At 34.8% G+C, this 13,094-nt stretch overlaps 2 protein-coding genes across 2 annotated transcripts; both read right to left on the bottom strand.

The window, feature by feature from the left end:
* Positions 1-4,335: 4,335 nt before the first annotated feature.
* LOC105201042 lies at positions 4,336-7,817 on the bottom strand. Its single transcript, XM_011168893.2, has 4 exons — positions 7,433-7,817; positions 6,939-7,368; positions 6,335-6,802; positions 4,336-5,663 (listed from the first exon to the last, which is right to left on the bottom strand). The coding sequence occupies exons 1-4, from the start codon at positions 7,754-7,756 to the stop codon at positions 4,876-4,878; spliced, it is 2,010 nt and encodes a 669-aa protein (XP_011167195.2). The 5' UTR covers positions 7,757-7,817; the 3' UTR covers positions 4,336-4,875.
* Positions 7,818-8,752: 935 nt separating this feature from the next.
* On the bottom strand, positions 8,753-12,047 carry LOC105201007. The gene is made up of 3 exons (XM_011168829.2): positions 11,884-12,047; positions 10,908-11,797; positions 8,753-9,485 (listed from the first exon to the last, which is right to left on the bottom strand). The coding sequence occupies exon 2, from the start codon at positions 11,647-11,649 to the stop codon at positions 10,954-10,956; it is 696 nt and encodes a 231-aa protein (XP_011167131.1). The 5' UTR covers positions 11,650-11,797; positions 11,884-12,047; the 3' UTR covers positions 8,753-9,485; positions 10,908-10,953.
* Between the last annotated feature and the right edge of the window lie 1,047 nt (positions 12,048-13,094).

Here is a 13,094-nt window from a genome sequence, read left to right on the forward strand (position 1 = left end):
ACGCTCTCTTAAGAATGACTATAAATATGCCGAGAGGGTGGTTTAATATGCGGTAGCCCTTTAATTTATAACAACTTATTAAATAAAGGCCCTCGGCCATTTGCGCGCGACCGGGGAAGGCAAAACGGCCGCCAGGCGCGTCGATCGGTCGCGATAAATAAGCAGGGCTTGAATCCCTAGTTCTCGTTTATCGAGCCATTTATCGGCGCGACTCGATATATCCGCTACTACTATCATTTTCACCATCGTCGTCATCGAGGTATTTGTACTTCTCGATATACCTAGCTGCGCTCCCGACGATCGTAATCTGCGCATTGACGTCGAAACGTGAGAACGCGGACGATATCTCATTCTATCGTACGTACGTACGTACGTGCGTACGTACGTCGAGCATGGCTCGGTGCACAATCGCGCACTGCCTGCGGCTATAGAAAACTATTTAGCTTCCCCCGGGATTCTTCTCTATTCGAGACGCGTGGCCGCGTCGCTTAATAGGTGCATTCCGCTTCGCGGCACAGCGGAACGTACGACCCGAATTATTTATTCTTCGTCCTCTAATCGCGGACGAGATGCCTCTGCTTTGGACAAATCACCATCGAGTCGATCGTGATCGGTGAGAATGATGAAGCGCAGAAAAAGAATTAGTATTAAAAATTAATAATTTTTTAAAATTTGGATGTAATTGCACAAAAATATATGTATATTCAAGTGGTTTTTTTTTTGTTATTTAACTTTACATTCGGCTGCACACTTTCAAATTATGTAAATAAATTAAATAATAACATGAGATTTTTATATAAACCTTTAAGATGTCACAGATTTAATACGGCATTTTTTTCAAAATTTTTATCGAAGTAGTTACTTGATAAGTTTATCGTAGTTCTATTGCAAATCTATAATTCATGTAACATTACATGTATTATAGAGTTTTAGTACTGCAATCTGCATGCGGAAACGTTATGTTTGTATGTACATACATTTGCATATATATTCTGCAATATTTTCTTTTTATTTTGAATAAATATATAAATTTATAACAAAACACTGCATGTTTTAAAATAAAACTAATTTTTCAAATTTATTTTAGCGGAGAAAACACGTTACTACCCGGGTTTCTCTTCGATCTATTATGAAGTGTTGTCACATTTTTAAAAGTAACATTGTAGGTAATAAATAATTTTTAACTGTAAAATTAGAATCGGTTGAACTACACATCGATACATATAATTGTTAAGTTTTTAATTAAAAGTATTGATTAACCAAGTTATTATACAAAATGTAAATAGGGGGCCGTATTTTCTCCTCTATTAATTTTTTCATGTGTGGCGGAAAAATGTTCTCCAGGGAAGGGCATCGATGAATGAGATCGGTGGAGCTAACTATGACGAATCCAAGGTTACACTCTGTATACACGATCAGCGGGAGTACATGTCCCGGGTGAGCTTGAGGAGAATTAGCCGACGCGCCGATTAATTTCGATACGTCGATGCCGCAGGCGCTCGGGACGGGGTTGATCCCCCTCGACGCTTAATTGGCTCGGCTACGCTTGTTTCTCGCTCCCATTGTGCGTGATCGAGGCGCCTCGTCAATGCAACAAGCATTCCTTTACGAGTCCGAGCGAGATTTGTAACCGCAACGGAGAGATCCCGGAGAGGAGACGCGAGATGGATCGCGTGGCGCGAATCGCGAGAACAGACGGTCGCAAGCGGAATCAATGATCGCACGATCAAAATCCCTGATACGAGATATCATCCCCGCAAACAAGGGTTAAAAAAGTGACGCGTCGCTCTCGGCTTCGCGACCGCGTGTATCTACGAAGATACGTATCTCGTGCACACGTGCAACATAATGAAAACACCTTGCACGATGGTGATTCTCTCCCTAGCATGTGCACACGTTGTTTCTGGCCGTCCACCCTCTCCCCCTCTTCCTCCCCCGTTGCTAACCCCCCGAAACTGCAGGGCGTGAACTCACGTTCACGCACGCCCACGCACGCGGGGAAGATAACAGTTGCGGGGTCATTCGACACGACGGCTACGGGCGGCGAATGTACACGGCCGCCGTCGTCGCCACCCCCTCTTCACCCCCTCGCCCTCGATTAGCGACGCCGATGTAACAACCCTTACCGACATGGATGGCTCCCTCTGTTGGGGTTGCACAATCGCGCCCTGATTGATAATTTATACGGTGCGTGCAGGTTTATTTGATTATCCGCCTCCAGCTGGGCGGCTTGGCTTATCCGCGCGGGGCGACTCGTCGACTCCTTTCGCGTGCTCTTCTCTCCCGTCGTCGCACTCCGTTTTTCGGCTTCTCGCCGTCTTGTTGTCCCTGCATTCCTACTTCTCCGACGTTACTGTAGCAATCGGGGAACGAGGCGAAACGTAAGAAATGAAAGCGCCGATCGGTGCATAATTTCAGCGAGTCCGATTCGCAAATGTGGAAGAAAATTTATACATATAGACAAGATATCTACTACTAAGAAAAACGATTACTCAATTTACTTTTCTTCCTTTAAGTAACGATTATTTTTAATAAATATTTTCTTGAAAATAGTCTTGAAATACACATGGAAAGAACAATTTTATTGTAGCATCTAAAAATTTAGCTACACAGAAAAAAAATTAGTATCAAATCAACGATTTATTGTTTTATATGTAAGTAAAAACATCTTTTTGAAAGAATTTATAATGTTAAATATTCTTTCTTTAGGTAAGTAAATTAGGTCTATTTAAGATTATAAATTCTTCTAAAAAGATTTTATATTTGTGTTTATATGTAATACAATGAATTGTTGATTTGACACTAATTTTTTTCTGCGTAGATTCAGATCAGAAAATAATTTTATGTTGGACTATCATTATTATGTAAGACACTCAAGCATGATAATGCTGCTGCAAAAAATTTTGATATACTAATAACTAGATTAAATGTCCAATATTTTGTTAACAACGGTTCTACATAATTATTTTCAGATCTGTATTTCAGCAAAATTGTTCTTTTCGTGTGTCGTTGCAAATTTTAGAAAAACATTATCATGTATTCAAAAGAATTTTTTCTTTTCAAAGACTATTGTAAAATTTTATCGAAAAAATGTCAGAATAATAAACAAATTAAATTTTTGATTTTGTTTAATATTCTTGATTGAAATGAGGAATTAAATTAGGATTCGGAATATATTTTGAATAAATTTGATGTTTATGATAAATTTGAGGATATTAATTTATGTAATATTTGAAATAAGTAATATTTATTTAATTCGAATAATTTACAGTATATATTTTTTTGTAACAATTTAATATATCCTAGTAATTTAACGATTCAAGATTTTCAATCAAGAATAGTAAGTTAGAATAAAAATTCGAATTGCTTATGAATCTAATTTTAATTCTCTCGATAAAATTTTATATTTTTCAATTTTTCTTTTAAAGTATACAATAGTGCATTTTTCTAAACTTCTTATGAATTTTCATTGATTGTCACGCTTATCATTTCTATCAGTCAGAATGCAAATTTAAATTAGCGAAGATATTTAATTCAGAAGAACAGAGATTGAAAGCGGGTGGCACCGTCGCGAAGCATCAGAACGAAAATATTTGAGCGTGTCCGGATTGAATCGACGTCGCGTCTGTGTCGGGGGTGTCTCCGAAGGGGGTGTTTCGTGTTGTTGTTTGAGTATGCTGCCGGGTGCAAGAGTAAATATGGACAATTACATATTTCTTCCCCGTCCCTTCTTCCCTATCCCGATCCTGAGGTCGCCGTGCGCGGTGGACCCCAGCGAGAATCGCGCGACGCGGTATTATACGAGGCGCTCCACTTTAGGGTGGTTACGCAAGCGGGGGTTGTGACATGCGGGCGAGTCCGTGACTGTGCTGTGACAGTGAAGCGCCGACAGGGGAGGGAGCATACGCGTGGTACGTTGATGGCATAATTGGTATCATTCGGGAGGGGTCTTCTTTTGAGGTAACCCAACGGCCCCATTACGCGCGCACAATTATGCGTGTCCCGTTCCATGTGGTTACGCGTTCTCGATCGTGGTCGGTTCTTTTTTTTCTTTTCCCGAACGAGGCGCAGAGACCGAACGATACCGATCGAAAAGCGCCGCGCTGGACGATCAAATCGCTCCGTTTTATCTTTTCCCCAGTTTCATCACACGAGATTGTCATTTGTGACATTCGACAAAACGTTTGACGAAACGTACAAATCGTAAAATATAGATTAAACCTCTAATATAGATTCATCGATTGCAATAAATTATATTTTGTATTTAATTCCGAGACATCTCGTGTTTCTACTCTCTAAGACGGAATCAGGGTATTATCTTTGGTGAAAATTTTTTTCAGAATTTTTATACAAATTTTATACACTTTTCAGAAATATTAAGAAGATGTATATCTTTTTCTTCGTTAAATTTTTGTACATGTAACTTATGAAATGTTGTAAGATAAAAAATCAAAACTTTTCTAAAAATTCTCAAATTATACAGAAATTCTGAAAAATTTCGAAATTTACATAAAGTTTGAAAATTATATGAAAAATTCTGAGGAATATTTTATGACCTTGGTGACAATTTTTCTTAGACTTCTTTTTTTATTTAGACTTTTTCGTATTTTTATGTAAATTTCAGAATTTTTCTAAATTTCTGTTTAATTTTATTACTTTTTAGAAAATTTCTCAGATTTTTTATACAAATCTTAGAATATTTCAGAATTCACATATGAAAATTTCTGAGAAATGATGTAGATTTCTTCAATATTTTTTGAAGTGTTCCAATTTATATAAAAATTCTGAGAAAAATTTTCATCCGAGACTGAAGAGACAGTGCATAAATCACATGATTGATATAGTTACAAGTGTAGCACCGAAATCAGTAGGATTTCAGTGATTCCGATTTGGAGAGTACTTGACGCTCGTTTTCGTCTTTCGTTGTTCGTGCGTCTGCCTCGCCGCATTCAATCCCTTGATTCCTTTTATGCTCTGCAAAACGGAGGAAGTCAAGCCCGGTTTATCCGCACCGAGCGAACTTGTTCCGAAACGTTCGCTCCGTTTTATATCGTTGCAATTTGCGATTGCACGATCTTTCCCGCGGACGTCATCGTTTTCCACCCTCCCCGGATGATCGCTCGACTTCGCAGTCTCGCTTTCCGCTCTTTGAAGCTCTCGGTTAACATCTCCGTTCGTCGCGTCGCTCTCGTGGCGCAATGCACCAGGTTCTTTTGTTCTCAGGCGTTTCCACGTTCTCACGGGTAACCTGGAGAAGAATTTTCTTCTCTCTTTTTCCACATTCGCGCGCGACGCGGAAGCACCCGTCACTCTCAAGGCAAATGTCTTCTCGTTCTTCGTTAACTTCTCCTTGGATGTCAATCGCGAGACAAGCACATTACTCCAATTCATTTTATTATTTCCAGAATTTGCTCGATGAGAACTTGCGTTATCTCTTTCGTTTGCAGTGTACATTCGTCTGTTACTCTTCGAGTCTACGACGCGATTAGTCGTTCTTGTTGATCGACCAGTTCTGTTGAAAAAATTATTGGATAGTTTGTTGACGAATTTGTACCGACGATCGTCGATGATCCCTTGAGCTGTGATTTTTTCTCGCCTTTCAATTATCGGAGATTTGGTCTTTTTATCCTCAGTCGCTGAATGCGGCCTCATGTTACTTGAATCTGTGAAAGGGAAACGTGTAAGTTGCAAATACATATAAATAAATAAATTGACAAAATATTTTTGTCTTCTGATAAGATAAAGTTAAAAGTATCTGGGAACGTAACTAGGTCAAAAACATCTTCAAAGAATGTGCGCTGTAGATTGAAAGAATATATTCAACAATGGTGTAACTTAAAGTTTGAATGTTTTAAAAATTGAAATTTTGTAATATTATTTTTGAAAACAATTTTAGTATTAACAACTTGATTTACTGATTATAGAGGAATAAAAATTTTCTAAGAGCGTTTAACTCTTTACTGAATTGTATTAGAATTCTTTTTTTTTGCAGAACTTGAAAAGAAAGATATTTTTTTACTATTAATAACGTGACGTTTGACAATTGCTTTTAGTTACTTTAATAATAAATAATGTAGAAATTTAATATATTTTGCTTTACTCTGTTATGTAGATCAACATAAATTAATGTAAAAATATTGAAAAAACGCATTTTAAAAATATTTGATAAAGAAGATGCACTCGCGCGCGTAATATATCTGTGCACAATTGATGTAATTGTAGAGACATCCGCCGGCGCTGTGTGAACTACTCACAAAGAACATGGTCGGTAAAGAGGGTCGATGAGAAGAAAAAAGAAGAAACTTTTTTCTACAGTTTTTTTTGCAATTCTTACTTTTTTTTGTAGAATACATGTTTGAAATTTGTTCGTCAGTGGCCGTCCTCATCGATTGATCGCGTGAGGAAGTCGCGTTCGATGTGTTTAACCGCAAAATTTTTGGCTTCTCTTTCACTGCATCGCCTTCTGAAGTTCGATACCTTGCGCTATTTATCGGTATCTTAGACAAGTTTTCTCTCCTGTCTTTTTTCAACGTTTTCTTGAACTCTTCGTCTTCTTCCAAACTGACAATATCTGCGCGTTTCTGCTGTGAATCGAAGACATATGATCTTCTCCTGCGTGGTGTCATTTTCTGTGACCCGCCGTAATTTTTCGTCCTCGGTGGATTGTAGAATGCTGTTTCTTCACACTCAGCGTCGTTTTCGAATGGAATAAAGTCCCAAAACATATTCCTCGAAGGCTCAACAGCGGCGTTGGGAATATCTCGTTCGTGGTGCGTCACTGCTTCGCGAGCATTTCCGAATTCTACAAGAAAAAATGACGATTAATGATGAATGTTAATCGATGATCGAATTAGGATATATCGATAGAAATTCTTTTGTTAATTGGTATCAGAGATGACCTCTAATTTTTAACATTCGCCTATTTCTATAATCCGTACCCGCCTCGTGATTAAAACTTTCGCTGGCTCTCGAAAGAATCTTTGTTCGTTTTCTGCGCTTGCTCGATTGAACATCGGCACCGTGAATCTCGCGGAGATTCTTTTCATCACTCTCAGCGAACCATCGCGGAGAAGTGTTCTCCCTTTGAGATACGCGAGCACTCTGCGTAAATGGAGATTCTCGAGCTTTCAAGTAATCGTATCGCGGAATACTTTCTCTGTGAAAATGCGCAACTGCATTCTGAGGATTAACGAATTGGGTATAATAGTTATCTTCTTCTTCAACGGTGAAATCGTTTTTTGATAGCTCGAAATCGTAATAGGAATTCTCCGTCATCTCCGTGTACGAGAGATCATTGGAATCTAAGTCGGGAACGTCATCGTAATCATCTCGCCGCATTTTTCCTCGAATGGAATTCCCATTTCTACCCTATGATCGATAGGAAGATATCTAAAGCGTCGGCTCATGTTGAACTTCGATCGTGTTAACTTACTTTATTATTATTTACGTCTTTAGCTCTTCGAACAAATTCATTCGGTCTGTTGTTGAGCCATTTGGTAGTTCTGCGAGTCGATCTGATGCCTTCGGCTCCACCGCGACGCCGATCGAACGTGCCGCGTGGAAAATGTATAGGAAATGTGGTTTCTGGGTCGCAACCAACGTCTGCCAGTTCCACAATCCTGCCTGTATCACCGTACTCGGTAGACCGGAAAATCGGCAAGATGGGTTCCACATCGTCCACAAAAAGGAACATTGGATTTTCGAGGAATGCGCCCATCGCATATCCATCAACGAGATCGTCACGCACGAAAGTCATACATATGTCTCTGTAAAATGCGAATTCTAGCAAATAAAAATTGGAACGTAAATTGAATGTAAAGGGATACTGATAGAAGCGTCAACAAAACTTCTAGGAACTATAAATTGAAATAAGTAGAATATAATAAAGCGTTTTAAAAGAAAGTCTTGAGAAGTAATACATTTTTTTAATACTATTTATGTCATTTTTAAATTTTCTGTATAAATTTGAGAACTTTTATATAATTTTGGTTTTCATAAAAATTTTCAAATTTTTTATAAAAGTTACATCCCACATTACAATTTTCAGATTTTTTATTTTATTTCGGAAAAATTTATAAAATCTGAATAAGTTCAGGATTTTTTCTAGAAATCTTTATAATTTCAAATATAAAAAATATCATGTTATGAAAATTTTTTAGCGACACTTTTTTTATGTTTTGCACTTTAGTTCTAATTTATGCTTCCAAGAAGGTTTATTTGTGCTTGTGTCACTTTTTCCTTACGCTCAACTTGTGCTGCAATTTTTATCTTCGCTAAGAAAGGAATTTATTCTCGTAAGTTGAATATGATCAGCGGAGAGACTTCTTCTGATTTTGCAGTTTTACAATTCGCAAAGAATTTCTATTGACACGTTTTTAATTTACCTATTTCTTGTGGTCTTCAAGCAACGAAATGGCAGATACGTCCTGCCTTACGGCAGCGATGGTAAATCTTTTGACAGACATTATTTACATATCATGATGAAAATCATTCCTTTCAATCATTGTAAGGCGCACTAATTTTATATTTTACACTTTATGTGAAAGATTTTGGTTTTGACATTTTTTCTCTGTCAAGGAAGATCGTAAAATCAAGTGAATCATGCGGTTCGAGATATCGAAAAAATCTACTTTCCCGAGTATCAAATGTCGTAGCAATTGGACTGATAGAAAAATGTTTATTGCAAAAGGTTAAATATAGCTGAAGAAAAGTCTATTTGAAAGCTGAAAGTACTAATAATACAGATCATGTTGATTGCTACAAAATTTATTCAACACGTCACATGTTATATTTATAATATAACGAGAGAGCCTTGAAAATGATTATTTTTTTTACAAAATAAAAAATACATTCGAATTACAGTAATAAACATAATTTCATGACATTATTTGCGATATTTCAACTCAAAATCTTCATAATCCATTAATTCATCCAAGTTCTTTTACCTCTGATTACATAAATTTATCGTGTTTTATAATTTTTTGTTTTTTTGTAAGAGTAGATGGTAAGAACACGAATTAAATAAATTTGCAGATTCTGTTTTTGAAGATTGAGATTCAAGTAATTTAACGTACTAATTTGATATAAGTAAACATTAAGTAATCCTAAATAACTTGAAAATTATATTGTATATATGATACTTGCAACTGTAATACACATATTACATGAGATATAGAAAAAATGAGTACATTCATATAAAAAATACAAGTAATTTATATTAAAATAATTAATAAGTGTAATTAATACGAGTATTATAATAAATTGTGTACTTATAAAGAATTATTATTTAAATCGTAAAATTGTTTCTCCATTGCGTACAATGTAAATCGAATAATTATATCAAATGCGCTTGTGTTTCCACCTCATTTAAGAGATCGAAGTTATGGTTACGCCTGCTGCTGGTGCTTGATGAATTGATGATGTTTATTGTGTTCAAAATACGGTAAATGTTTTCATTGCCTTTGTAATGCTTGTTACAATTGAACCTATGCAAACATATATACATAAAATGATTAAAAATATAAGAAACACAATCTTCAGTTGGCACTATAAAATGATATCCCACAATCAGTCGCCTTCCTTATTTTCTAATTAAGTAAAAATTTGTATGATTATCCTTATCAGTAAGATTGAATATTTAAATGAAAACGTTATTTGAATTTAAAAATACTTGGTTAATACTTTGGATACAAGACTTTTTGTAAATTAGTGAATGTTTTGATAACAGATACGGGATAGTAAATTGAAATTGACAAACCTTTATATAAAGTTTACTAAAAATTGTTATTTAACTCGAGTAATTGTACAGCACGTATATTAACACTGTTAAAAATGTCATGAAATTTAATGTATTTTTAATTTACACATCAAATTTAATATACATTAAATTTAATGTATCAATAACTGAAAACTATATGCATGAAATTAATGCACTTTTTTTAGTGCACTTTTGACAACATTAAATTTACATTAAATATATATTAAATGTTTTTTTAATGTACCTGTTTGAAATTTATTTTCGTTACTTTACATTAAATTTTGCTGCTGATTTTTAATAGTGTATACATGATGTATATCTTATACCTAATATATCATAGTATTTAAGTAATTTTTTGTAGCCTTTATAATAAAATGGTTCTGGTGAGGCTAAGTTTCTATAGGCAGTTAACCCCCTTTTTTTAGCCTTTGAAACTAAACTCGGTGTTTGCTTTAATCGATAGAGTTTTTCACGCTGATTTCGAATATATAACTCTCTAGTTGATGCCATGCACCGTTCCAGAGAAAATGTGCACCAAAGTTTCAATTTCGTGTCTCAACTTTTTGGGGCCCATTTTCTCTGGAACTCGCAAATCGCATAAACTAGAGTTTGGCCAGAATGGGAATTGTCCCGAAGAAAGGAAGTACATTGTAAATATGTGTACATTGAGGGAAATACTTATCGTGACTCGTGATGATCCAAGAACGCGGATACATCAAACGCGAGGTCACAAAAAAAGTAGTCTCGGATAGAGATCGTACACAGCGAAACACATATTGCACATATGTGAGATATAGACCAAAATGTTGTTTTGGTAAAACAAATAGCAAAACAATCGATTGCTCTGTGGGCGATTACATTGAAAACAATCGATTTTCTGACCACTCTTTGATGCACATTTTCTCTGGAACGGTGCATGGCGTCAGCTAGAGACTTATATATTCGGAATCAGTATGAAAAACTCTATCCTTTTATTAGGATTAAACCAAATATCGAGTTTATTTTCGAGGACTAAAAAAAAGGGGCTAACCTTGGCCTCACTCTTTCTCTCTCCGTTTTCTCATAATACGTTTTAATTATTGATTGAGTTTTATATCTAAACATATATGAATAATGTGAAACACGATACATTAATATTTACAATATTTACCGTTCTCATGCTTTTTGATGTTTTATATTTGCCAGCTTAGATCAAGTCACGGATTATTAATGTTTGTATCAACATTGCCTTCTTTAGCTTGTGTCATTACATCTGTATCATTACATCTTTGAATTTGTTGAGAAATCTTAGTATATATACTTTTATGATACTTGTATAGGTGATGTCTTAAACTTTGTGTTCCATAAAATAGATTGATTCCATAATGACAATTATTAATATTGCATCTTGCTCGAAGAAGTTCTTCGTAGAATTCAAAATATGATGAGAGTTTGAGGTATCTAACTTCTTTTTTGATTTTACTCTGTATTTTATCTACTATTTTTGAATGGTGATTTATTAGATGCAATTCCAAATGAGACAATTTGTTACCTACGCGAATGACACCACAAATATTGCATTTTGCATAAGGTTTTTTGTTTGGTGTGAAATATCGCCATACCAAGTTAGAGACATTTCCCCATGGTAATTCTTTATTATTTTCTGTGTCTTGCGAATGTGCACCAAACAGTTGACTATTAACATTTTCACTTGTCTTGTCCTTTGCGGCTGTTGATTGTGATTCCGTTTGCTCTGTATTTCTTTGTTGTACTTCTTCATTTTTAAGAGCCTTTCTACATTCAATTATACCGTGGTTGTTCAAGTGTTCGCTTAAGCTGTTTATTCCGGCAAATATATTGATAATGCAATTGTCAATAATGCATCTTGCCTCAGAATCTCCTACGTCGAACATAAAATATAGCGCTACATCTGTACGTCTAATTCTTTCGCGTATTTCTTTTATTACTTCTGGATGTATATGTGTGAGATGTTTCTCTAGTGTTAGCTCTTTTTCACAATTGTAGAATTCATGGCATATGTTGCATTCTGATACTTTCGCTCTATGAAAGGTGAAATAACGCCAAACTAAATTTTGGGAACTTGATATATTATTTGCCATTTTATATTAATTATTTTATTTACGTACACAATGCGTAAGAGTTCTTTTATTCTTGCTGACTGCTTATTGACCACATCACATTTTATTCCAACTGAACATTTTAGTCTTTCTTCATTTTGTATGATATTGCCACAATATATTATTATTATACTACCATTTCGATAGTTCCGCACAGCATCAGAGAACTTTCGTTACTGAATGTGTCATGTAACGTACATTTGAAAAGGTCGAAGAAAGAGATTATTATCTATATATTTATTTCACTTCGAGCTTACGCTAACAGAGAGGGGGACTTGGTTTACAAATAGTATCTTAACCACTCAGAGATAAACTATTATTCTTTTCTAAATATTGACATTTTGCTAGAATGTCTTTTGGTAAAGTCTGTTTACTAGCAAGGCTGACTACGCCGGTAGCGACCGATGTTGTATAAGGTATTTTATTTTCAGTACAATAGAGTCTCCTTAACTTTGGCCCTATAGGGCGGTAAAAGCGGAATGCCAAAATTATAGAAAATCCTCACCACAGCATGAGTCTACCAATCACCGTGTACTTACAAACAAAGTACACGATGATTGGTAGACTCGTGCTGTGGTGAGAGTGTTCTATAAAAGAAAGGGGTATGATATTAGTATTTGTGAAAGTACGTGTAAAGGAATGCAAAGATTATAGAGGATTTGACTAAAGTTAAGGAGGTTGTACTGTATCGAGATACAAATATACATATACACATACACAGGTACTAGAAAAATAAGATACTTAAAGGTACAGATACCTCTAATGTATCTTAACGTATCTATGTAGTACTTTTATTTATTAACATTGAAACAAACTTTGAAACAACTTTTTTGTATTAATAAATAAATTAATAAATAATTAATTAATTATATATTTATATTTCACATTAAATATTTATTTTAGATAATGATTTAAAAGAAATATGCACTTAACATTTATTTAATATTAACTTTACATTAATTACTCGTTTCAGATAATTGAAAGAAACATTTAGCCTTTATTTAAGATTTACTTAAATTCTTTATTTAAAATAACAAAACATTTACATAATATTTATTCAATATTAATTTAATATATATTTAATATTAATTCAGATTTAATTTTTCCGTGATTGGCAAACAATATGTTTTATCGAGAAATTCGTAAAACCTAGACAACATATATAATATTTATGTTAAATATTAAAAAATATTTATTATATATTTTATACATATTTTATA

This window comes from Solenopsis invicta, chromosome 3 (genome assembly GCF_016802725.1).
Source record: "Solenopsis invicta isolate M01_SB chromosome 3, UNIL_Sinv_3.0, whole genome shotgun sequence".
Lineage (NCBI taxonomy): Eukaryota > Metazoa > Arthropoda > Insecta > Hymenoptera > Formicidae > Solenopsis > Solenopsis invicta.

Excerpts from the sequence above, each read along its gene's own strand:
- LOC105201042 (XM_011168893.2), bottom strand. The coding sequence starts at position 7,756 with ATGACTTTCGTGCGTGACGATCTCGTTGATGGATATGCGATGGGCGCA. Across the intron at positions 7,369-7,432 it reads AAGACGTAAATAATAATAAA|GGTAGAAATGGGAATTCCAT; the intron begins GTAAGTTAACAC and ends TATCGATCATAG. Across the intron at positions 6,803-6,938 it reads AAGTTTTAATCACGAGGCGG|AATTCGGAAATGCTCGCGAA; the intron begins GTACGGATTATA and ends TTTTTCTTGTAG.
- LOC105201007 (XM_011168829.2), bottom strand. The coding sequence starts at position 11,649 with ATGTTCGACGTAGGAGATTCTGAGGCAAGATGCATTATTGACAATTGC.